Source organism: Canis aureus, chromosome 16 (assembly GCF_053574225.1).
Source record: "Canis aureus isolate CA01 chromosome 16, VMU_Caureus_v.1.0, whole genome shotgun sequence".
Classification (NCBI taxonomy): Eukaryota; Metazoa; Chordata; class Mammalia; order Carnivora; family Canidae; genus Canis; species Canis aureus.
The window spans coordinates 17,485,443-17,511,687 of NC_135626.1; the positions used below are offsets into that span (position 1 = coordinate 17,485,443).

The 26,245-nt window shown below is 47.5% G+C and overlaps 3 protein-coding genes across 14 annotated transcripts in view; 1 reads left to right on the top strand and 2 right to left on the bottom strand.

The window, feature by feature from the left end:
- Nucleotides 1-144: 144 nt before the first annotated feature.
- TP53I13 (tumor protein p53 inducible protein 13) lies at nt 145-5,890 on the bottom strand. Of its 10 annotated transcripts, none has more exons than XM_077851928.1 (9): nt 5,023-5,890; nt 4,607-4,873; nt 4,217-4,495; nt 3,667-3,735; nt 3,324-3,365; nt 1,557-1,685; nt 1,229-1,432; nt 589-1,144; nt 145-499 (listed from the first exon to the last, which is right to left on the bottom strand). In XM_077851928.1, the coding sequence occupies exons 3-9, from the start codon at nt 4,280-4,282 to the stop codon at nt 387-389; spliced, it is 1,179 nt and encodes a 392-aa protein (XP_077708054.1). In that variant the 5' UTR covers nt 4,283-4,495; nt 4,607-4,873; nt 5,023-5,890; the 3' UTR covers nt 145-386. The 10 variants fall into 10 exon arrangements, with proteins under 10 accessions (XP_077708054.1, XP_077708055.1, XP_077708053.1 ...); XM_077851929.1 differs by having other exon boundaries at nt 4,217-4,489; nt 4,982-5,890; XM_077851927.1 differs by having other exon boundaries at nt 4,982-5,890.
- A 186-nt stretch (nt 5,891-6,076) lies between these two features.
- ABHD15 (abhydrolase domain containing 15) lies at nt 6,077-18,086 on the top strand. 2 transcript variants are annotated; one of them, XR_013354126.1, is made up of 3 exons: nt 6,077-6,990; nt 8,630-10,223; nt 10,873-18,086. XR_013354126.1 is itself a non-coding variant. In XM_077851924.1 (2 exons), exons 1-2 carry the CDS (start codon nt 6,092-6,094, stop codon nt 9,153-9,155), a joined length of 1,425 nt encoding a protein of 474 aa, XP_077708050.1. In that variant the 5' UTR covers nt 6,077-6,091; the 3' UTR covers nt 9,156-18,086. The 2 variants fall into 2 exon arrangements, 1 of the variants encoding a protein (XP_077708050.1); XM_077851924.1 differs by having other exon boundaries at nt 8,630-18,086.
- The window catches only part of TAOK1 (TAO kinase 1), a 158,824-nt gene continuing 148,973 nt past the window's right edge, over nt 16,395-26,245 (bottom strand). For both annotated transcript variants that reach the window (XM_077851919.1, XM_077851918.1), the window contains exon 20: nt 16,395-25,550. In XM_077851919.1, the coding sequence (XP_077708045.1) occupies nt 25,089-25,550 (462 nt within the window). In that variant the 3' untranslated portion in view covers nt 16,395-25,088. The remainder of the gene's footprint in view (nt 25,551-26,245) is intronic.

The following is a 26,245-nucleotide window of genomic DNA, read 5'->3' on the forward strand; positions in this document are numbered from 1 at the left end:
TAAAACTGGCCAAGGCCAAGTGGGCAGGTGGAGGCAGGCTGGTGGGGGCCTAATGATTTTTTGGTAAAAGCCCACTTCAATGGCCCGGAACAGGGTCCTAGGTGGGAGTGTCTGTGTGGCAGATGCACCAGCTCAGCCCCAGACTCTACCAAAATAATTTAATTAGAAATACAGGCAAGGGAGGCTGTGGGCCCCTTCCCTCAACCCTCGGTAGCAAGCCACACCGGAGGCGGAGGGACAAGCCCCTTTGCGATGCTTAGGCGGGAAGCGCTCCGGCCGGCCGCCAGGGGGCGGTCCCGCGCAGGGTCCACGTGGCAGAGGTCGCGCGGCCTCCTGGGCAAAGGTCCCCTTCACCACCACCACTGCAGTGGCAGGGCTGGGGCAGGTCAGTCGGAGCTGTCCCCGTCTGGGCCGCTGTCCGGCGAGGGCGGGAGAAGGGGTCTCCGACGGGAGCGCTTGAGCCGGCGTGGGGGCAAGAGCAGCCTCCGCTTCAGCACAGCTGTGGGCGGGGTGGGGCGATCAGGGAATGGCAGGAGTGCCGGGGAGGTGCCGGGCCCCCGCCGGTTGGTAAGGAGGGTAGCTCCTCACCGGCCACCGTGTCCTGGCTGTCCGCTGTGGGCTCCCAGTAGATGCTCTCCCCGCGTCGAAAGTTCCGGTGCAGCCGAGTGCAGAGCGTGGCCAGAGTGAGCAGCACTAGCAGGAAGGTCAGGGCCATGGCAGCCCAAGCGGCTTCCTCCGTGCGAGGGGTGGGACCCCGGACTACGGGTGGAGGCACTGCTGCCTGAGGGGCTGGGGAAGCCCCACCTGGACAGGTGCAGCCGCCTTGGCCGCTCTGCCCTTTGGGCCCCTGGGTCTCTAGCCCAGAGCTGGCATTGCCGCCCAGACCCTCGGGCAGCAAGGAGAGAGTGGGCACAGAGGGCACCTTACCTCCCTCACCCTGAGCTGCCAATACCGGCCACTTGGCCTCCAAGCTCGGTGGAGAAGCAGAGGGGAACCTCAGGGCTGAGGGGGTGGGCTGGAGACGGAAGGCAGCACGCAGCCCACGCCTCTTGGCACTGCCAGGAGAGAGGTGCCTGGGCCCTCTAGTTGCCTCCTCTGCACCGGAGGGCCTCCAGCTCCACAGAGTAAAGGCTAAAGCTGGGGCCTTTGGGAAGAGAGATAGCAGTCACCCTTTTCCTGCCCAGATAACCCAGTGACCCCACCACCAACCATGCCCAGCACCCCTCACCTGCACACACCCTCTCCAGCACAGCCTCCTTCGCCCTGGCCTTGGGACCAAGGGAGACAGCCCAGAAAGACCATCAGGGCAGAACCAGGCCTTCTTCCTCTGCCTCCTCCGCCGCCGCCGCCGCCTCTTCAGCAGGTGGGCAGCCCAGGCTGGCTCTATCCACGCCATTTCCAGCACCACCCCCCATGCTGCCAACACCAGGGGCTAGGAAAGGACAACTAAGATGAAGGTGGGGAGCAAGAAGAGGAAGTCCCTGAATCTTCCTTCCCTTGCAGAAGGGGCTACAGCCTCTGCCAGTGCAGATGACCACCTTTCCTCAACCACTTACCCGCTCCTGAGTGAGGCTAGAGTCAGGGGCCAGTGAGGGCCGGGCCACACAAAGGTGGGCCAGAAGGGCAAGCTGGAGCTTCAGCCATGGGTGTGCACAGGGGTGGTAGAGGAAGCTGACATCCTCAGCCTAGAGAAAAAATACGGAGGCATCGCGCCAGGCCCAGGGCACTTGCTGACAATCCTAAGATTTCCCATCCTGGGGGCCAGCTTAAAGGGATTCCCAGGGTGGCCAGATGCCCACCTTCAGGGTTCAGGGAAGGACAGAGAGCCCTGGGTAGCGGCAGGCATTCCCTCCTGCCTCTGTTCCTCTCCATCCCACCCCACCCCACCCCCCCGCCTCTCCATCAGGTGCTACCCCTCAAAGCTTACAAGCCTAGGTAAGGCTGTTAGACCCCACTCTTCAGCTCTATTTCTCTGCACCTGTGCAACAGTGGTTCCACAGGACCCCAGTCTAGACTGTAAGCATCCTCCAAATGGAGACCAGGTCTTCTATGTATTGATTCTATCCACATATCTCCCCAAAACATCCAAATACAGGGCAGTCAGGCAGCAGGTGCATGGTCCCACGATGGGAACACTTCATCGATTATTAATTATTCTTTGCTGAAGCTGACCTGATGCTCAGCACTGTGCCAGACGCTATAGGAGATGCCGAAAGACAACTAACTCCTGGGCTCTGCTTGCAGGGAATGTGAAGGAAACTCAGGGCAACAGAACTAATGCAAATGAAAGAACAAACTAATAAAACTCAAAGTGATTTATCGTTATAAGAGAAAAGCTGTAAGCATTACATGAATTCGGAGAAGGTGGTGAATAAGGGCTGGGGTGATGAGGCAAGTTCTCAAGAAAGAGCTGACTCTTGCACTGGGCTTTGGAAGTAGATGAGAAGGATTGCAGGAGGGCAGGGAGCTGCCCACTTCAGCTTCAGGTCAGATTAGGCCAGGTATGGAGAATAAGCAGCAGCAGAGGTACAGCAGTGGGAAATGAGCCCGGCACTCACATGTGTGATGAGGAGACCAACACAACCCAAGAGCAACCCAAGATTTGGGAATGTCAGGTGAAGCTTATTTAACTAAGCAGGGCCTAAAAACCTGGGGGTGGGGGTGGAGGTCTGGGAGAGGCGTCAGATGGGTATGACCATGATAGGGTGAGAAATAAAGAACCATTGAAGGCTTTTAAACTGGGGAATGATTTAATGAAAGAGTGTTTGAGGGAAGGAATCAGGTAGGTGGCATAAGGTTTTTGGGCCTGGAGCTATGATAAATTTCAAAAAGAGATGGATATTTTAAAGAAAAACCAAAGGGACAGGGAAGCCATCTGACCATTGGCATGAAAACAGAGGCGGGCGTGCAAGGTGAACACATACATGGCTTGGTGCCCAGTAATCTCAGGCACACTCTTTACCTCCCATAGATTCCTACTTCCTCCAAGTGCTATCACACACAATTCGTTTAGTCCTGGAGAGCAGGGACATTACTGATGCCCCTCTTAAGGAAACTGGGGTCCGGAGGCTTCCCACAGCCACACAGCAGAGTTGGGGCATGGGTGGTTTTGTGGGTTGCCCTTGCAGCCTCCGGCCCACGGGCAGACAGCTACTCCACAGAATTCCTGACACAGCACTGCACAGGACAGAGACCCGTGGCTCACTCTCTTCCTGAGGGAAGCGTCAAGAATGGAGCTGGGGAGCTGAAAAGGCAGAGAAAACCTGCAAAGAGCCCGCCGTTTCTGGTGCAGACACCAAGGATGGCTCCGGGCTTGTACCCACCTGCCATCGGCTCATCCGCGCGAAAACCACTCTTGGTGACACCTATGCATGGGGAAAAAGAGGGCTTAGGGCAGCTGGGGAACTCCGTGTGGGGGTGGGGAGGGGGCAGCAGGCCCCACGCCGCGGCTGGGATGCAGGCGACTGAGGGCCTGAGGAGCCGGCAGAGGTCCTCAGAGGGTGACTGAGGGCGCGGCGAGGCCAGAGCCGCTCCTTCACACACACACACACACACACAGGCCAGAGCCGCTCCTTCTCTCTCTCTCTCTCTCTCTCTCTCTCTCTCTCTCTCTCTCTCACACACACACACACACACACACACACCCGCCCCGCGCCAGGCTCCTACCTGTGGGGGTAGAGGCCACAGGCCCTCGGGACAGCGGGCTCCCGCTTCCTCCTCCGGCTCGGCCACCACCTGTGAGTCGAAGGCACACAAGAGTTGGGGCACTGGCCTCGGCGTGGGCCCTGCCCTCTTCCTCCCAGGCCCAGTCCTCCAGGGGACGACTCCTATCCCCTCTGCACGCGCCACTCCTTCCAGGAGGAACTTTGGGCACGGCGCTTTGAGATCCCAGGCCCAAGCCTGCTCAGGGACCGGTCGCCTTACCTCACTGGGACCCAGAAGCCCCGCAAGGGCTGCCAGGAGAAGTAGCTGGGGCGAAGGCGGAGGAGGGGCCATCGCGGTCCGCCGGGGACCTGCCCGCCGCACCGCAGGCCCGGGAGCGCGCACCCCCGCGCCGTCCCCCGCGCCGCCTGTAAGCCCACGTAGACCCCGGGCTCGCGCGCGCGCGCCCCAGCGCCCCAGGATCGCGCGCTCTCCGCCTCGTCCCGCCCCCACAGCCGCGCGCTCCTCTCGCCCCGCCCCCGCCCCGCCCCAGTGCCCGCCCACAACCGCGGACCTTGCGCGCACGCGTCTTAAACTCAGAGCCGGAAAAGTTTTGTGCTGGAGCCGGGCCCGAGCGCATCGCCCCGCAAGGCGGACGGGGACTGGTCCTTCGCCCGCACTTTCGTCGCGGCGCTTCTCTGCCGCCTGCAGAGCTCAGCTGCAGTGCCCGGGTGGGATCATGGAGCGGGGCAAAGGGCGGGAAATGGGATCCCAGTGGACCGAGTGGCCCCGAAGGGGAGACCCGCACGCTCCTCCGGCAAACCCGCTTCAGACACGTTAGTGTGACCTGCAACTAGAAGAGCGGCAGAATCATGAAGTCTGAGCTGCGGAAGGAAGAGGGTCCCCGCTTTAGGGCTTCACCTTCAGTCCATCCCACTCGCACCCTCGGAGGTAGGGCCTGAACCTGGAGGAGCGTCGGAGGGTCTCTGGCCTCTACCCTCCCCAGGCCCAGAAGTCCGAGGAAGCCGAATCCGGCCTGCGGCTGCTTTGCTCCCGCGTGCCCGCCTCCGCTCTTGTCGTTTGTCCAACGATGGCCAGCGTGTGCCCAGGGAGACGTTTGTCACCGTGAGGTGTAGGAGTCACAGGCTTTGCCCCTTGCAGGGGGGGCGCCGGCCTCTTTCTAGTGCCCTTCTCCTTGGCCCCGGTCAGGATTTTGAGGAAAGACGGGAACCTGAATGGAGGATGAAGGTTGAGATGCCCAGCCTCAAACTTCGAAATAGAGCGAAAACGGGTTATTTCGATAGAGAGCAAGAACGTGACTTACAAGGGGGTTTCTTACCCATCCCTCCCTCGTTCCCCTGTAAACGCCAGCTACTGAACTGATGAAGGAACTGCAATCTCTCCGTTGCCACGGCCCCGTCGCAGGGTGACAGGCATCCCCCTCGCAGGCGCCTGGGTGCATCTTTTCCCCCAGCTTGAGGCTGTTGTTTCTGGGGAAGGCCTTCTCAGGGAGCGGTGTTGAGGATTTCCATTATCTGAATCCAGGCTCCTGGGGAGCCCCATGCTCCCGGGGGATCCGGCCGGCGCGCAGATGCAGGCCAGGGAACTAGCAGCCCCCGGCGCCCTGGCCCCCTGCAGCAGACCCGCTGTCTGGCGGGACGCCCGCCCAGCGCTCGCTGGCCCGGAGCCCGACCCCCCTCCCAGCCGGGCTCTTGCGCAGTCGAGGGTGCCCGCGGGGCCGAGACAAACACCGAGGTCAGAGAGCGCGGCCAAGCCCCGGAGGGAGGAGCGGCCAGTGGCTCCGGCCGCAGCTGCAGCCGCCCCGCGGGAGCCCGAGAGCCTGCTCCCGGAGCTGGGGTTTATTCACGTCTCTCTTTGGCTACTTCTCCACCGCGGCTCCGGAGGGCGCAGCGACGCAGGGTCCCCCCGCCCCCCCTCAGCTACACACCGAGCGGGGCCGAGGGGAGGGCTCGGCGGGGACTCCGATGCGCACCCCCATGCCGCGATCCTCGGTCTCCGAGTCTCCCCGCTCTCGGCCGCTAACACCCCCACTGCTCGGGTCGCGGCCCTCCCCACTCCCTTCCGGCTCGCTGGCGCGTCCTCGGCCCTTTTGTGTGGCCTAGGCTCCTTTCACCTTCTGCTCCAGCTTGTCGCAATCGCTGTACAAAGGACCTGGGGAGGGACTGGGGGGCGGGCGAGGGGAGCCGGGCCCGAACTGGCTGCCTCCCGCAGGGCCACGACCAATCCGGAGCGCCCACCGCCCCCACCCCCACCCCCACCCCCACCCCCAGCGCAGGAGAGCCCAGGGCTGCAGCCGGCGGCCGGGCGGAGCCGCGGGTAGAGCGGGGAGCTCGCCAAGGGCACAGCCCCGCCGCCCGCCGCCCGCCGCCCGCCGCCCGCCGCCCGCCGCCCGCCGCCCGCCGCCCGCGGGGGGCTCTCCCGCCTCGCCATGCCGCCGTGGGGCGCCGCCCTCGCCCTCGCCCTCGCCCTCGCCCTCGCCCTCGCCCTGCTCCTGGCCGCGCTCGCCCTGCTTGGCCTGCTGGCCCAGCGGCTGCGGCGCGCCGTCGGAGCGAGTGCTGCGCCGGGAGCCCTCGGCCAGGACCACCGGGAGGAGGCAGACGGCGGAGGCGCCGCGGACAGATTCAGCGACGGGCGCGAGCCGCTGCCGGGCGGGTGCAGGCTCATCTGTAAACCGTCGGCGCTGGCCCGGTGCCTGCTGAGCGCCTTGCGACGCTCGACGGCGCTGGAGCCGCTCCCGCGCTCCTGGCTCTCCGGGCCCCACCTGCAGACCCTCTGCCACTTCGTGCTGCCGGTGGGGCCCGGGCCTGAGCTGGCCAGGGAGTACCTGCAGTTGGCGGACGACGGGCTGGTGGCCCTGGACTGGGTCGTGGGCCCCTGCCCCCGGGGTCGACGGGTCACTAACGCCGGGGGCCTTCCCGCCGTGCTGCTGGTGATCCCCAATGCCTGGGGGCGCCTCACCCGCAACGTGCTCGGCCTCTGTCTGCTCGCCCTGGAGCGCGGCTACTGCCCGGTCATCTTCCACCGGCGCGGCCACCACGGCTGCCCTTTGGTCAGCCCCCGGCTGCAGCCTTTCGGCGACCCGTCCGACCTCAAGGAGGCGGTCACTTACATCCGCTTCCGACACCCGGCTGCCCCTCTGTTCGCGGTGAGCGAGGGCTCCGGCTCAGCGCTTCTGCTGTCCTACCTGGGAGAGTGCGGCTCCTCCAGCTATGTGACCGGCGCCGCGTGCATCTCGCCGGTGCTGCGCTGCCGCGAGTGGTTTGAGGCCGGCCTGCCCTGGCCCTACGAGCGGGGCTTTCTGCTCCACCAGAAGATCGCCCTCAGCAGGTGGGTGACGGAGGCCGCAGGCGGGCGGCCAAGTGGGAAAGAGGGGTCTTGGGCTGACGAGGACACCGTATCGAATCACACGGTTCAGGACAGTTGAGGCAAACGCTTTGCGAAGCTGTCCAAAAACCCTCGAGTCTAGACAGAACCAGGGGAGCAGATTTAAGGGTCGTGGTCGGACTCAGCCTCATTATGCTAGAACAGGAACTCTTGCCCTGGGGCCCGCGGGCCTCATCTCAGCCGCGGGGTGTCCTGAGCACCTGCCCCACCAGCAGCAGAGGCAGCCCCTGGCATTCACCGCTTAATCCACAGTTTGTCAAATCAGCAATGGGGCTCTGGAAGCAATTACAACTGATTATCTGTCTAGAATATTTCCTTATATAGTGTCTGAGCCTGGAGGTGACAGGAATCAGAAATCTGTTGGTGTGTGATTTTGCCCCCATTGTGCTCTGAGAAGGTCAAGCCCTGAACTCACCAATAGCCCAAAGGGCTGTCACAGCAGCCCAGAACTTGAGCAGTCCAAGACAAAGTGTTCTTATGTGGCTTCATTGCTAGTTTCCATCCCCAAATGACCACCACCAGTGTTGACCCTAAACACCAGCTAGAAGATAAGGTGAGGGAAGTGGAGAGGAAATCTGGGCCTTTAGGGTCTGTCCTGCCCTGGAAGTTTGGGATGGAAAACTCAGGGCAAGCCTTTTTGAATATTTGCTGGAGACACACATCCAAATGCAACTGGCTAAGTCTGCATCAATTCACTCAAAGCACTAGCTGCCCATCCTGACCTCCTGTGCCAGGCTCTCTCCATGGAAGTGGAAAGAGCAAAAATGTCCCTCTTCCCCAGAGCAGTGGCTCTCAGGCTCCCATTTTACAACTTACCCTGTAAAATAATTATACTCCTAGGAGCCTCTTCTGCTGCTGCTCAGCCCTCTCTAGGAATACCTGTACTACTGCTCAATGTCACACTTGTTTGCTATTATCTAGACAGCATGTTAGCTTTTAAAAAACAGACTAATATTATAAAAATAAATAAAATAAATAAAAAACAGACTAATAAACCTGAAGTAAAATGTTGACGATAGGGGGGATGTCACCTGCAGGTTTGGAATTTCTGAGCCAGGGTGTTCCAGGAGGGGCTCAGTTCAAAGCAAGTTGCCTATAGAGGGTCAGGAGTTGAGGGCAGGAGTAGAGCTGTCACTATAGATCAGCAGCTGTAAAGTCATTTCCTGCCCCAGGGCTAAGCAGGTAACACAAGGCCTGGTAGGAACCATGACACAGAAATGAGGGAAGAAATGCCCCCTTGTTGCCCTGAGAAATGCCAGCCCATGTTGCCAGACCTTTCCATTTCCCTAGAGAACCCAAATACCTGCATTTTATGTGAAATCTCCTGGCTGGCTCAGTCAGTAGAGGGTATGACTCTTTATCTCAGGGTTGTGAGTTTGAGCCTGACTTTGGGCATAGAATTACCTTAAAAAAAAAAATCTTCAAGTGATGACAACGAAATGGAATTCAAAAATACCATATGGCCAAAGAATGCCTCTGTGACCAGAAACCTGGTCTGCAGGCTGCTATAATTTCTGTTGCCAATTCATTTTCTCATTCTTCTATCCTTTCCTACCTTCCCTGTTCCACTTCTTGCTGCCAGATACGCCTCGGCCCTCCAGGACACGGTGGACACCCACAAACTGTTCAGGAGCCGCTCCCTGCGAGAGTTTGAGGAAACCCTCTTCTGCCACACCAAGAGTTTCCCCATCAGCTGGGACACCTATTGGGACCACAACGACCCCCTCCGGGATGTGGATGAGGCGGCTGTGCCCGTGTTGTGTATCTGTAGTGCTGACGACCCCGTGTGCGGGCCCCCAGACCACTTTCTGCCGACGGAACTCTTCCACAGCAACCCCTACTTCTTCCTGCTGCTCAGTCACCACGGAGGCCACTGTGGCTTCCTGCGCCAGGAGCCCTTGCCAGCCTGGAGCCATGAGGTCATTTTGGAGTACTTCCGGGCCTTGACAGAGTTCTTCCGAACAGAAGAGAGGATGAAGGGGCTGAGCAGGCATCGGGCTTCATTCCTAGGGGGCCGGCGTCGCTGGGGAACCCTGCAGAAGCGGGAGGTCTCTCCCTCTTCCCATCTGGAGGAGATCTTTAGCTGGAAACGATCGTATACGAGGTGAGACCTGGCCCAAAAACACCCCCGGTCCTGCACGGAAGAACAGGGCTGGACATGCCAGAGTCCTGACACGGCCGTGAGCACGGGAAGGGGACTGCAGGGCCAGCTCTTTGCCACCGATTCAGCCCCCTCTCTCTTAAACTGGTTTGTGGAAAGAGATGGAACTTCCAGTGAGCTGGTGCTCACGTTATCCTGAGGACACTCCTACCTCAGGCTTAGCTCCACACATTCCAACTCTTCCTGGTCAGCAACTGGTCTGTCACTGTCACTCTCTCCTGTCACCGACCTTATAAGCCAAGAATAGCACCACTTTGAGTCTATGGACTCAGGAGAAAAATGCTCTGTCACTTGCAAGGATTGTAGGGAAAATGGGTTTCCGCATGTCATTGGGAAGCTCTGTCCCACATAAATAATCAGCTCTGTGACCCTGATTCTTGAATTGGAGCCACTCAGTGTCGTGAGGACAGGATGTTTGTGTCTTGGTCCCACTTCCCTCACTGGGCTCTGTGGTTGTGGCACTCTGCTGACTTCATGCTGTCACAGCTGTGGAAATGAGCTCCTAGATCATGGTGTGGTGCGTCAGTCTTGCGTGAGTGTGAGAAAGGCGCTGGAGGCAGTTAAGTGTGGTCCTGAGCCTGGGTTGGTGAGGGTGACGAGGTACAGAGCATACATCTGTGTCTGGAGGACTGAGGTCCTATCTTTCAGACTCGTTCCCCAGGTCTCGGTTGGGCTGATCTGGGGCTTCAGGTAGGACTTCAAGCCTAGAGAGATCTTAAGGACGATTTTAGGAAGAGGAAGTCCTTGCACACAGGACCTGCCAGACCCTGGCTCAACGAGCCAGACTCTCAGGCACTCTGGCTGCTCCCTCCAGTACCTGGAGATTACGCCAGAGAGTCCTAGCTAAAGCTGTTTTTCTCCTGCCATGTGGGCTTTTTCTAAGTGGTAAAGAGTATAAACCTGGTATCTTTGGTATTTTCTAGTTGGTTTCCCTCTTTTCTGACACTACGACTAGCTGCTTTTTTTCCCGGAGCCTGGAGACAGCTGGGACCAGAGAAAACAAAAGTTCCAAGAGGTTAGTTAGTGCTTACTCAGTGATTTATGAATATTTCACATTACCACACTTTTTCTGCTCAATTTATTCAAAAGGCCATCCATGTAGATGTAGACAAAGCTGCTTCCTGGACCTGGCCACTCAGTGACTTGTTTTATGGTATTTGGTTTTATGAGGAATAATGCTGAAGATCAGAGTAAAACAAAGCATTGTACAGATTGATTCGCATATCCTGGTTTGATTTAGGCCATTAAACAATACACTAGGACATCTGGTTCTATGTGTTGCTAAGAGCTTTGCTCTGAAGTTTTATTTTAATCTATCATCTAGGAAGATACCTGTTTTGACAGGAAGCTCCCTCCTGGCCTCAGAAACAGCAAAGCAATTTTAAAGAGGAGAGATATTTCTCAAAATCCATGTCCTATGCCTCAGTATTAGGAATGTCTGGGGCCGAAACTTCAGGTTTGGATAATCTTAGTCCAGCCTTGTTCTTCTAGATCAAATAGGAAGAAACTCTGAACTATCCTAGAATCTCACTTGAAATGCAGGCAACACTCAATTGTATTAAAGGCACATTATCCTGTCATGAAAAAAAATCACTTCCCTCCTTCCTCATGTCCTGCTCCTCCTTCACGTTACTCATCTGACATTCTTTACCCTTTCTGAGCAGGAGAAATAACAAGAACTGAAATCTAAAGAAGCCGTTCTACTGCTGGTTTACAATGTTGTTACAGGGCTTGTGGAGGAAGAATTGCTGACATCTGGCAACCGCCCTCCCCCCAGCATCTGGTACAGTGGGGATTTCAATTAGTTAGGGTGCTGCAGTCCCCCATGCAGGACCCCAGGATCATTCAGAACTGACTGCAAGGTGGGAAGCAGCCCAGTGGCTTTTAACCTGCGGCTTATGGGGGGCCCTCAAGGGCTGAACTTTGGATTGTTTCTCTAGGCCAGATACCATGGGACTCTGGTTCTTTAAGGTAATAGCTTTTGGAGAAATTGTGGTTGGTCTTCTCCTTTTCTACAAAAAAGCAAGCTTGCAGGGGTGGGGTGTGCCTATATACCTGTAACATATTTCTTTCAGTTATAGCCCAGGCTCCATTCATTCCCTTGGACCCAAGGCCCTAATCCCTAGACCCTGAAGGATTTCTCCTCTGTATCCCTCATGCCATGTGAGTTTATAACCAATCTCAGGAAGCTGCTTCTTTCTCATCTTCCGATGGTGATGAAAGTGATGCTGCTTTTTCAAGCAAGTTTTGCCAAGAATGTGCAGTTCCCATTCAAGCAGGTTTGGGTGACCCTGACCTTCAGTCTAACACTGAAGGAATCACCTGTATTGGCTCTGCTTTGGTGAACAGCTAAGCATACAAAACCCACTGGAAGAAACCCAGGCACACTATTCTGAGAGAATATGTGATCCTTGAACAAAATCCTAAATTTGAGTTTGAGGAAACAAGAAACAAACAACAAAATAAAAGTAAGACAACCCAAGGAAGGACGACTAAGTTGGTTTTCCAGGTCTTGAGTCTTTTAAGCGATCCTCACAGTCCTCATTCACTTGCTTGCCTTCCTTTTGGCCTCTTAATTATTTACAACCACCTTCAAGTGGTCAGAGGAAAAAAAAAACCCAAAACGCAATGGCTTAGAGGAGGCATGATCTCAGAAGGAGACGGGGTCCTCTCTCCCTCCCATTGGGTCAGAATGCAGGAAGCAAAGGACTGCCTCCGAAGGCTTCTGATCTGAGACCTAAGACTGTGCTAACTATAACTTAATTCTCTTAGAGAGTTAGTATTTTACGTTATTTATACCTAGGTTTCTAGGGTGGCTTGGCCAGAGACGACAGTATGCAGAACAAAGCACCAGATCCTCACCTTGAGGAGATATCATCTCTGTTTTGAGTGAAGGTATCCTTTCTAAGGCTTCAGTACTGGGTTTTTTGTTTTGTTTTGTTTTTTAAAGGTCTTGACACAGGAAGTGTCAGCATGGCTTTATATACAGCCTCAAAATTACCCCAGAGTCAGAAGTTCCTGTCTACTCATCTTCCACCTAGACCACAGATCTTTTGTCAGTCAGCCACCCTAAGTGCCAAGGTATCTTCCTTTAGAAATGAACTTCAGCATGAATTCCTCTCCCTGCTTAAACAAACAGATACAATTGGCCACTTGAGTAGAACCTGGTAAGAATGCCAGTGAGTATTTGTGATTCTCTAGCCAAGCCACAAAGGATGGCATCAAAAATCTTCCCTAGTTACCACCATTGGCAGAGACAAGATGGAGAAGTTATACACAGGGGGTGCCTGAAGACATAATGAACACCTCAGGAAGCAAGAATCTCCATCTCACTGGTGGGACATGCAAGCTAGACTGCTGTTTGGCACACATGATGGTGGGAACATATGCCGAGAAATAAGGGTGTCTTAAATTAGTTTTTTTTTTTTAAGTAAGCTCTATCTATGTTCAACGTGGGGGGCAGCCCTGGTGGCACAGCAGTTTAGCGCCACCTGCAGCCTGGGGTGTGATCCTGGAGACCCAGGATAGAGGCCCATGTCTGGCTTCCTGCATGGAGCCTGCTTCTCCCTCTGCCTGTGTCTCTGCCTCTCTCTCTCTCTCTCTGTGTCTCTATGAATAAATCTTAAAAAAAAAAAAAAAAGATTTATGCTCAATGTGGGGCTTGAACTCACAGCCCCGAGATCAAGAGTCACATGCACTACAGACTAAGCCAGCCAGATGTCCCAAGGGTGACCTAGATTTGATAGAAGGTCTTTTCTCATCTGTGAGTCAGTTAACTAAAATAATGCTAATGAGCTCAGTGGGTTGTAAAGACTTTTGGTTGGCTTGAGAATCAAGGAGATCACAGACCTGATCCAGATTCTGGGAGATGACATAAAGATTTTAATTAAAATAACCTTGCCAAAGTGACCAGAGGGTTTTGAAATGTCCAGGAAGAACTATAAGTTTGAAGGAAAGGTGGAATTTCATTAAAACAAAAGACACTAACATCAAAGATAAATATCTCTAGCCCCTCTGCCTCCAGCCTTCCTGTGTATTAAGGTAATACCCTAGTACTTATTATCTCTAGTGTAGTTGAACAAAAACTTCTCTCCAACCTCTGCCTCTGAATAATAAATTGCACTCTCCCTGCAACAATGGAATGTCATTATTTTTTAAATCTCCAGAAACAAAGGCACTATTTGTCTTCTAAAGTCCTATGTGTACTGAGCCACGCATGCTTACCTACCTGCGGAGTTAACAACGCCTCCCGGCACATTCTCTATTCACCGGCTGTTGCTTCACTCCTGTACATCTAGCCTTGTGTCCCCTGATACTAACCAGTGGCAGCTGTTTAATCAACAACCAGGCCTTCTGCTCTGGGCTAATAATTTCCCAGCAAGCTCAAAATTCCCTGATCATCAATGGTACCTACATAGAGATATTTCCCACTGAGCAGTTAGTAATGTGGGCATTAAGTATAGAACACTGAAGTAGCTTGGAGATGTGGGTTCTAGGTTCTACTTTATCTGCGACCTGTATGACTTTGGGAAAGTTATTTTACAAACTGTTCCATAGGAAAAGACGAGATGATAAATAGGCCCTAACTTATTTCTTTTAAGGATTTACTTATTTATTTTAGAGAGTGAAGTGGGGCAGGGTGGCAGGGAAGGGCAGAGTGAGAAGAGAAGCAGATTCCCTGCTGAGTAGGGAGCCTGACATGGGTTTTGATCTCAGGATCCTGAGATCATGACCTGAGCTGCAATCAAGAGTGGAACGCTTAACCAACTGAGCCACCCAGGCACCCCAATAGGTCTTAATTTAAGAGGTTTGTTAGGATATAATGAATAGTAAAAGTAGGTGATATCCCATTCTCCCAAGTTTGCTTAGTTCGTCAACTGGAGCTCAAAGTCCCCTATGATGGGATGGCATCGGCTTTCAGATCAGAATGTATTCCCCAATTCTAATAAGGCCCAAAAGTTCCAGTTAGCCCATTGCAAAGTTGGGAAGGGCCTATATGAGCTGGGTCCTGGGTTACCCCATTGAGGGCAAACTATCCTCACTTCCTTCCCAAACACATGTGCATATACACATACTCAATAATCTTGTTACAGCTAATATAGGTTTCACACTGGTTCATTTGTTCTGGGCAAAACCCATCTGCTTTCCTAGTTCTTAATAAATAATGGTCAGAGAAGATATGGCTTTAAGATTTCACCATTATTAGTGATAGAACTAAAGACCAGAACCCAAATCAGTGCAGTTTATGCCATACTTTGTTTTTTCCTAGTCCATCACAGGCTGAGATGACAGTATAAATAATGCCCATTTTAGACTTCATAATGTAAAAGATATAACAGAAGGGAAAATAACTCGTCTTCAGAGCTCCTCTAGTACACAACTCTGTGCGGAAGCCATGCACATTAATCTAGAAACGTCACCCTTAAAGTTATTTATTGCATAGCCTCACCACTCAGCAACTGTCTCCCTCTACCATTAAGAACAAATATCTGTAGACATAGTAGCAATTAAAGTCACTAATTGGCCACATACACACAGGAAAACCCTTGTTCTGCCGCTGGCATCTTTGAGATGTAAGTGATAGCATTAGCTCATCACCACTTGGGCTGTGGAATGGTGTAGTATATTTATGTTCAAAATTCTTCAGTCAGGTAGGATAGGCTTTGACCTCTAAACATAACCCAGAGTATCTTTGATGCATTTAGACAATGACATATTAGACATTTGTCTTGAGTTGCTGATAGGGGATACAGGCTAGAAGTACAATTTTAAGATACTCTCCTTCCACTATAGTTTGAAAAGCCCAAATGTAGGGACAAAGCAGAAAGAAATCTTGTTTCTTAAACCTTTTTTGAGTTCCTCCAAGTTCAAGGATGTTGGATGTTGGCGATAGGTGACCTGGAATCTCATCCTGGCTCCCACACAGCTGTTTGACCCAGGCAAATTACAGTATATAAAATGTTAATTTCAAAATAGCTCAGTATCAACACACTAGGAGTTAAACAGCTATGTTAAAAAGTTGAAAGTGCTTAGACAATATTCTATTCAATAAAGTGGGCAATAACACTTTTTAAAATGACACTTAGGGCAGCCTGGGTGGCTTAGCGGTTTAGAGCCACCTTCAGCCCAGGGTGTGATCCTGGGAACCTGGGATCAAGTCCCAGGTCAGGCTCTCTGCATGGAGCCTGCTTATCCCTCTGCCTTTGTCTCTGCCTCTCTCTCTCTGTCTCTCATGAAAAAATAAATAAAATCTTTAAAAAAATGACACTTAAAACTTTTTATTTTTTTAAAGATTTACTTATTTATTCATTCAGAGAGAGTGAAGAGAGAGGCAGAGACACAGGCAGAGGGAGAAGCAGGCTCCATGCAGGAAGCCCGATGTGGGACTCGATCCTGGGTCTCCAGGATCACACCCCAGGCTGCAGGCGGCGCTAAACCGCTGCGCCACCGGGGCTGCCCCACTTAAAACTTTTTAAGTTTTTTTTTTTTTTTTTTATGATAGTCACAGAGAGAGAAAGAGAGGCAGAGACATAGGCAGAGGGAGAAGCAGGCTCCATGCACCGGGAGCCCGACGTGGGATTCGATCCCGGGTCTCCGGGATCGCGCCCTGGGCCAAAGGCAGGCGCCAAACCGCTGCGCCACCCAGGGATCCCAAAACTTTTTAAATTAAAAGACATGAAACTCCTTCTCCCCAAATTAGTCTTCTTACAAAAATAGTCACTTTAACAGTGTTGTAAGCAACAGCACTAGATTAGATATTTGTCCCATACAGGGGCAGAAAATATGATTTTCAAATCATCAAAGGGTGAAAACACCTTTTAAAGTTTTTACAAGGTTCAAGAACTGCATACATTCACATGCCCATGTGTGTGAGAGTTTTACCTATATATGCTCTAACACAGGTCTATATAAAGCTGAAGAACCTGCATCAAACCATTAAAACCTAAGGTAGGATCACCTCACACCCACAATACAACAGGCCACTTCATTCTCTGAGCAATCTGCAGCAATTAGACTAAAGGGCTTATGTCCACATCAGCGAGTTCATTCTTACCCGTATTTTACACATTTCTGTAATAAAGCCAACACCCAGCCCAGTGCCTGAGATTATCCAATAGTCACTAAATTGAAAAACATTTTATCTTTGGAAATAAAGTTACTTAAAAAAAGCTAAGCAGACACTCTGTGTACTAAAATTACTTTATTACAGTTGATTTTTTTTAAACATTTCCTTTGCTATGATACAAAGGATACTTACAAACAAAATATTACATATGACCTTGTTTTCGCTCTTATGTTCTGACAACTTGGTAACAGCTTTAAATGCACAATCTATACAATTAATACAGGTTATATATGAGCTATAAGGTATGTTGAACCGGAAGAATACTGACAATATACTGTACAATAAGCCTTACCAGTTAGTGCTGCGGACCATTTCTACCAAAAGGAAAATGCACATCTGTCCAGTCACCTTAACCAGCCGGTGCTGACAGTGAGGGAGAGGCTCCTTCCCCATTGCAACTCTTGATAAGCCTCCACTGTGGGCATCTGTTTGGTCCGAAAATTGAGAGGACTGTGTATATTTAAAGTTTAGTCATCAGTAAAAGTGGCAGAACATCACTTTCAGCACAATAATCTCTCACCAAAATATCAGTCCTCGTTTTAAGAGACCACAAGTCCTTTGTCTACCATGAAAACCCTACAGGCTCAAGGGCTTTGGGAGATGAGAAGATGAAGGCTGCCAAAAAAGGAGGCAAGAAACCAAGCCAAAATCTAGGTCTTGCAAAATCATCATTTTTCCCTTCACCAAAGGGAACTAGAAATGTACAAATTCATTGATGAACCTCAATGATAACATATCAGTTAGCTGATAACCCTCATTTTATCTGGACCCCTGACTTGTGGGAATAACTGAAAGAGATTTGTGAATAATACATACCACTTTTAGAAAAGAACTTGCTTAGTTAAAATATTCCCTTTAGCCACCAAAGCTGGTCTTGGGCTATTACAGGTGTGCATTCATCTCTCAATGGTCTACTCAGAAATGATAAGGTTACAGCTTTTTTTCTTTTCTTTTTTCTTTTTTAAATAAAAAAGCAATTGACTGAAGCATTTTTCTTTTTTTCTTCTTTTTTTTTTTTTTTTTAGGTAAATAGCAAAAATAAAAATAAAAACCAACCCTGGCATTTGCACAAATAATGCAAATGGAGCGATATGGCCTTTAAGGTAAGGAGTTAGTAGAAAGGAAGAGAGAAGTGAAGAAAATTCAGAGAAAACGATGTATTAACTTTTCTTTTTAAAAATTTCTACAATACATGTGCAAAAAAATCATGCTGGTTGAGGAAAACAAAGGGAAATGAGTATATAAAACTAAAAACATAAATATGTTTGGATGACTGGTGAAAGCAGAAACCAACCTGGGTTACAAAAAGGATTATACATTCAAGATGCTCTTAAACCCAGTGGGATAACTTATGTTAAAACTGTGTTAATAGTTACGTTAAAAATCTCAAGTTTGTTTTTAAATCTTCACAATACAAGCAAAGCTGTTTTAAAATATACACTATACATATTTCTCAAAGTCTCTTCAACCTCATTAATGCGCATTAGGTTATCTTTTTCATATACTGAAACAAGGGGCTTCTGAAAGCTAGATTGCTCAGAGTAACCCATCCATTATTTAAATGTCTGTTTTAAGTTTTAAATGGGTTAAGAATTTTAGCAGACTTACATAAATAGGATTTAGCAACACAAGTGTTAATTTAAAAAACTCTAAAGCATTTACAAATTATCTGGTTGGAATAGTCTGGGAAAGTTATGTGCACTATTACTTTAAAATGTTATTTACATCAGACCATTGCTTTTGTAAAAATTTCTCTAAAAGATAAAAAACAAAACTAAATAAATTTGGAGAATTAACCTATTCCAAACTAGCAGAGAAGGATCATAAAAGGAAAGGTCAAATAAGAACAAAATCATCTTCTAATAGAAACCCCACATATCCTCACCACTTGGATTTTGCCCTATGAAACCACCTGCAACTCCTATTAGGCTCATATCAAGTGTCAAGATAATGTGGTAAAGTATCTTGTTAGATAAATTACTGGCCTCAAGTGGAATTTTTTTTTTTTTTTTTTTTTTAGATTTTTCCGCCTTGTGTCTCTGGCTTGGATTATATAGAACACATATATGTAACTAATTGGTGGGGCACTCTAAGTAGGCACAACTCCCATTTAATGTGGAATAAAAGGTGTAACACATAAAATGTTGGGGAGAAGGGGTGGTAGTTTCTTTGATATTACAAAATTCAAGGAAGCACATTTGGAATGGGTACCAAAAAAGAGCTATCTGGCAACACACCAGGGGCAGCCAACATCTTAATAAACTAAATATAGTTGTTTATGACAAAAAGGGGGTTAGAAGGGTTCCAGGACACCCAACCCCTCACTGTTTGTTTGATATGTGCCAAATAGTCACATGGACCAGCCAGAATCTGAAAACATTAAGTAGTTACATCTTTAAATCACATAATTCACTCCATGACCATGTGCAATTTATAATAACAATAATGTTCATGCTGAGGCAATGTATTTAAGGGCTCAGAAAAAGCAAAATGTGCCACTGAGAGAAACCTGTTCCCACTCGACTGGTCTTCATGCTTTCAAGTGGCCCTAATACACCTTTGAAGCTAAGCCAAGCCATGCAAAAGCAAAGAGTACACACTTTTCATTAACAGTGGTATCTCATTTCTAAACTCCACTGACCTCAGAGTTGCCACTGAAACATAGGAGTACTGAATGCACAAAAATGAGGACTCACAGATTTTTAAAAATGCATTTCCCTCATCTGTGTTTACCAGACTTTCAAACTTCAGGCTACAAGGCATTTCAGAGAAGGGTTTAGTGGGGACAATGACAAAGGAACATATGTAATTCTGGAAATAGGAAAAATGCTCCAGAAATGGGATCAGTGTGCCAGCAATTAGCATAGTTCATTTCATTTGAAAATTCAGCTAGAGCCCAATAAACAGTTCCAAGCCATAAGGTTATCACCTGCATAATTTACATAAACATTAAAACTCTTGCACTTTATAGACAAAACACACATCTGTAAACATGGCCACTGGGGGAGGGAGGCTCCCTACCTCATTCATGATTGAAAACATGTAATCATTAAAAAAAAAAAAATGACTTTGCTTCAAAAGATGTAAAACCTGACCAATAATTAAGCTTCATTTTCCTCTGTTTAACAACATGTAAGCATTAATTCTAAAAATGTCACCTAGGATGGTTTCAGGATTAGATGCTAGGACCACAACTAGCAATGACAGCAACTCCTCTCTAGCTGGCACAGACTTATAAACTTTAGTACAAAAACAAAAAAATACAGAAACTAGGTCAATTTGTTAGCTACATATTTACAGATAATTACATGATTTTTCACTCATAATTGCTAAAAACTATGAGTGAAAAGCAAACTGTGCAGGCTGAATTACCCGTACTTAGGGGGGAATCCTTGGGCATCAGACACCCTTTTCATTCATTCAGAAGTCTCTTCTCTCCACTTTTCATGGCAAACTACCTACAGATGTCCAGGTTGGTATATCCAGTGGGCATCCTGTTTCAGAGAGGATTAACTTTTTTTCTCTATTAAAGAGGAATCTCTTGTATATTTAAAATAAAAAAATAAACCCGACACAATCAAACAGACACATACATACACGCAAAAAAATATCTCTGAAACTTCAAAAAGTTAGGATTGCTGGGAAACAGTTAACAGTGATGGTGACATAGTAAGTGGCTCCCCAGTTTTCTCTGCCTTTATTTTCTTTAAAGGATATCTATTTTTGGGTGGGTGGGAGGGAAGTGCAAGTTTAAGAAACCCACAACAGGCAGATAAGGTGCATACTACTTTATATTTCTTAGAATCTGAAGACTATCGTTAGGACAAATGGGTTCTCTTCCCTTGTGAGTGAAATTTTGGAAATTTGAATATAAATGAGGGAAAAAATTAGTCAACATGACTTTAAAGGGGGCTCCCAGAATTCAGTAGAAAATATAAATGTACATTAACATAAGAGTTCTCAGCTTCACTTTCTTTTTCTAGACAGTGTTTAAATAAAAACTTCCTTACGAATAATCATTTCCAATGTAGGCTTATCATGGTGATTTCATAAAAGTGCAGACAACATAACCACACACACAGCAAAATAGACTTCAATCAGTAGTCCTTGCATACAAGAGGCAAGTCTGCTAAGTGTATATATAGCACACTCTTCATCCTTTAAGGAATCAGAGGATGGGAAATTTCCAGTTCTTAACTAGGAGTGAATGCCTTCTTAAAGGCAATGCTACAACCTGGTTAAGGGTATGATCATGTTGGATGAATGAAAAACAAAATAGAATTCATTTCTCTTTAATGATGATCTGTATGTTGGTAAGCAGCTCAAAGATGACAGCCCAAGTTTTGGCTTTGTTCCTTAGAGATGGTAGTTTTCTAAGAAACAAGAACCTCTTCTTCCATCATTATATAGGAGATTCACACTTATATACCTTAAATATATTATTTTCGGACTTGAATACACACTAAACACTTCACATTGTGCGCACAGGACAGAACGCAGGACCATATAAACCTCCCAGGAAAGGGTTGCTGTGTTGGGCCAAATCTGTGCTTGAATAGTAGTGGCTCAGAAGGGCTGGAAGGTGCAAGAAGAACTTACTATTAGCAAGCAAGAAGAGGCAGCTCAAGGGAGAAAGCCCCACACCAATACCATATCCTTCTCTCCCAGTGGCCATTTCCTGTTGATCTCATAGTTTAGGAGAACCTTAGATGCTTTAGCAGTAATTCCTTTCTTGGCTGTTTCGGTCCTTAGGAAAATTTATAAGTATTAGTATTAATCAAGGAACAAGAGTTAAGAGGATCAATGGCATCACTCCTAAGAAACACATTTAGATTGCGCACGTGGAGACTGTGTGACTTCCTGGTTCTTTTCATCGTCTTTGCAGAGGAATCACCACCAGTGTTTTGGATTTCCACAGTTCATTTCTTTCTGCATCACTTATCTTTTACTGCATCACAACACAAACTCATAGAAACACTGACTGGCTCCTCTTCCAGCAATATTTTACTGCATTGCAACTTATGCTTCCAAATTTACTTTCTTTCTACCCACATAAGTGCTAAGGGAGTAAAACAGAAAAGATTGCATCTAATGACCACCTTCTCATATTAACCCAGCAACTCATTCTGAAGAAACACATGCATTCTTGCCTTAACTGAGGACTGAAATAACAAACACAATAACAGAACCTTAAGCGCCCTGATGGAAATGTACAGTATGAGTTACATCCACCTATCTATACACACATATAGACACTCATATGTATATACAATATATACATACAAATGATAATAGCTATACCAAAATGTGCATATTTAACACAGTTTTAAAAAGCCAGTAGATCATGGTATAATACAATTTATTTCCACTAGTGAATGGCACACATGGAGAAATGTAAAGGAGGTGTTTCAAGTACAATATTTTTCACAGGTGAAAATAAACAGTATTATTCCAGTGTCCAACACAATGTTTTCTATAAAAGTTTAAAATGCCAGACATTTAGTACTTAAAGAAGTCGAAAGTTACTAAAGTCTGCCTTATGGTCTGAAAAAGATACTCATAGAGTTTTCAATTTTTGGATAGGGGGTGAGGAAAATAGGAGGGAGTGTCAAGGACATTTTAGTGTACTGAATGGTCTTTACCTGATGTCTAGGCAGCTGAAAATCATGACTATGCTAAAAAGATCAACTCACCAATAAATCCTTGGCCCTGGGTACCAAGGATATTATACATGTGGGGTGGTTCAAATGCAGGGCTATTCATCTCTAGGCACAGAAATGACTAAAAGGAATGGCAGCTCTAAATAAAAATAATATAAACACATTTTACAGCTAACATTATCTATATTGATGAAAATACTTTCAGATACTATAATCTAGGATTAGAATGATATTAATAAGAAGAGAAAAGGTATGTGCAAAAGGAAGGGAACCCTTTCTGATATGCTGGACAAGTTTCCCATACTTTTTTCTTAAATACATATATACCAAGTGAATACCAACAGTGGGGAGGAGGTAGTCTTAATCTGATCAAATGCTGACATTTGTACACTGATTCAGAAAGTGCCTGCTTTTTTAGAATCTTTCAAAACCTTTCAAATTTTTCTGCTACAAGCATTACTCTTTGATGATTCCTACCATGTATGAGATTCTTCAGAAGTTAGATCTTACAAACACACACAAACCAATTAATTGGAATTATTTCTGCAAACTATAAATATTTTAATTAAAATTAACTTAATTGAATAATCCAGGTATAGTCATGACCTACAAGTAAAACTGGTTGCCACACAATTAAATCAGATACAAAGCCCTACTGGATAGACATTTGGAGTCAGTATTCAATCACAATTTTACAAGTATATGAACTGAGTAACTCGACTAATTTAAGTCTACAAGTAGACTTTAACATGTATCACTGGTAGTATTTTGGATTTTAAAGTGTTTTGCATGTGAAACTCATCTGCATCCCTATTCCACCCCTCCAGTAGTACAGATGGGCCAAACTGAATAATAGTTTTTTAAAAAGGTATCAAATTCCATAACATTTTTGGACACTTAATTCTAAAGACCTTTCCTATCATTTTCCTCCAAACAGGTACATTTTTCAATGTTTGAAATACTGTGTATTTTAATGCAAAAAAGATATTGAGAAAATTAAAAGCCCCTTTCATTAGAAGTGCATGTTATGTTCACCTAAAAACTGATGATCTTAAGCACAGTGAAAAGTACAATGTAGTAGAGTGCTACCTGAACACTACCTGAACACTAAAACTGAGTGTGAATTATACTTTTATCTTGGTTTTAAAAAGATTTACATTTAATTATTAATTTTTTCTCCAGTTACCTTTAAATGAATGCCAAAACTCCTAAAGGGGAGGATTCATGGAGATTAGGCTGACATACCTAGAGAAGACTTACTGGTTGAGACAAAGATTTCGACAGTGATAGATTACTGTTTGGTCATTAGTCAGGTCTAGGTGAAGAGTATCATTGAGAAGGATTTAGAAAATTCTAACTTGGAGCCCTCTGACCACATAAAAAGCAGGACCCAGAGTTAGCAGCAAGGGTTCTTCAAGACAAGGTGGGTGGCAGGCAATAACTTGTAAGAAACTCTGATCTGTCACTGGACAGGACATGTTTTTCCTTCAAGTCATACTCATAGCTTCTTACCTACCTTCAATTCAATTTCCACACTGGCTGTGGAATACCAAGTAACATCTGACTTTTAGCATTGGGTTGATCCTTCATTGCAAAACAACACAAAACCAAACAAAATATGCCCCTCTGGAAAAAAAAAGTTAGCTTTCGTTAAAGAGATTCCCTGACCACTTATAACTTATTTTACTTTTTTTTTTTTTTTTAATTTTAATTTGTCAAACTTGCTAGTTCCTTTTCAGTAGTACTTTAGCACTGAGGCTAGAGACTTCTGGAAGTGGTGTTTCCTATTGTGTGATGTTAACATGATGCCAAACAGTCACTAAGTCTCAAGGAACTAGAAGTTTGTAAAGTATTGCAGCAACAAAAACAGCCAGAAAAAAAAAAAAAGGACCTGCACATGCAGCAAAATCTACAGTGGTGATGAGGATTAGTCAGCAGCTGGTAAAGTCATTGGCTCAGTGACTCCTGGTTCACTATGGCAACTACACATTTAAATAATTGGCTATTCTACTTGTAAACAGGAAATCTCACAAGCCAACCGGGTGGGGGTGGGGGTGGTAATCAAATTATGTCTTTGTAGTGTGATGAGAATTTCAATGGATGGCAGTTTGCAAACATGGCATAATTCAAATGCCTCTGGCATTTGACATGTATTGGCTATATGTCTTTGTTTTTGTACAAAGTAAAAGTACTGTTTGGGGTTTTGGGAGTTACAGAGCTTAGCTAGGATGAGATATCACAGTTTAAGCAACAAAACGTTAGGATATATAGGCTTCATCTCCTCACTCTGCTGCTGAACATACCCACCACATGAACTTTCAGGGGCCTCTCTCACCCTCTGGCCTCCCCTTTGAAGGCTCACAGGTCTGTTGATGCAATTCCCACACAACTCATTATCTCCTGAAGCACCTCCATCTCACCATGCCACAAAGAAGGCACAATTGAACGGACAAAACAAGAACAAAAACAAAAACTGACAAACCTATGCAGCCACTCAGAAAAAGAACTAAGTTTTTTCTACTCTCTGAAAAAGTCAATGCAACCCTTTAGTGTTCATGGATTTCCACTTTTTTACTCCAAATGAGGCTGAGAAGTCAGACCAATTTAATAAAGAAAATACAGTGGTGAGGGGGATACAGGTGTGTTTCCACAATCACTTGTTTCAGCACATGCTGCCTGCTGTGAGTGGCTCCTAAGAATTTGGGGTATGGAGAAACACTTCAGATCCTGTCACAAATTTCTTAGGATATGGTTGCCCCAAAGTGATGACTCAAGCCACCATGCTACATTCCATTTTTGCAGTGTTCAGAAAATACCCCCAATCTAGCTGATTTCTTTTTACATACACACATTAATTCCCCCTTTTCAAAATTTTTCCAAAAGTTAAAAAACAAAACAAAACCCAGCAGCCAAATACTATAACATCCCAATTAGTAAACACAAACCAGAATGCTTTACAAAAATGAATGAAATATACCATATGCACTCAGCTCCCACACTGTAGTACCCAAGTGAGGAGGCTTCTGTGATGATGTCTGTAGGCAGTTTCTTTTGGCAGACAGCTCCAGCGGAATTGCCACTCTCAATTATTAAGTTATGTATAAGACATGTGTGACCCATTGGATATTTGTGAAGTGACACTCGTGCTTCTGCTCATGCCCTGCTCTGTCCGTCCCCCAGAAGCTGTCCGCCTCAGAGCCTGAGGGCTATTGCGGACTCCCATACTGCTACCTCGGGGTACCCCCTGCATTGGCCCTGAAGGGTGACCCCATGGCTGGGGTCCACCTTGCATTGGATGGCCCCAAGCTTGTGGTGGGCCACCCATGGGATGACCCCAGTGAGGTCCTGGACCTCCAGTAGGATTGTGAGACCAACCAGAAGCTCCCGGGTAGCTGTGGCTAAATGCCTCAGGGGAGAGATTGGAAAGGACCATGTTACTAAAACCTAGTCTCATGCTTTCAGAGTCAAAAGCTTCAATTTCTCTGGCTTGACGCTCCAGCAGGCTTCGTATTCGTTCTGTGCGTTCATTCTGCAAAGCCAACATCTCTTCTTCAATCTGTTTGAGGTTGGGAGACGGAAGCAAAAAGAAAGCTGATTTATTTTTTATAATCTATAAACTAGGAAGCAATAATTACTGAGCTTTGAAGTGAACTCATAAAAAAGTTCATTCTGGCTACTTTATGGACAGACATTTAAAAACTCAAGAGATGTGGGGAGTCTGGCTGGTTCAGTCTAAAGAGCATGCCAACTTTTTTTTTTTTTTTTTTAAAGATTTTATTCATTTATTCATGAGAGACACAAAGAGAGAGGCAGAGACACAGGCAGAAGGAGAAGCAGGCTTCATGCAGAGAACTCAATGCTGGACTTGATCCCGGGACACCAGGATCACACCCTGGGCTGAAGGCAGACTCTCAACCACTGAGCCACCAGGTGTCCCAGTTGTTGTTTTTATTTTTAAGATGAGACAGAGGGAGAAGGAGGGGGGGGGGGTGACGGGGAGGGAGGGAGGGAGAGAGAGAGAGAGAGAGAAAGAGAGAGAGAGAAAGAGAGAGGCACACAGACAGAATCTTAAGCAGACTCTACACCCAGCACAGGGCTCAATCGCACAACTCTGAGATCATGACCTGAGCTGAAATAAAGAGTCCGACATCCAACACTTAACTGACTGAGCCATCAGGTGCCTCTGAAGAGTGTGTGACTCTTGATTTCAGGGTCATGAGTTCCAGCCTTATGTTTTATTTTTCTCCAATG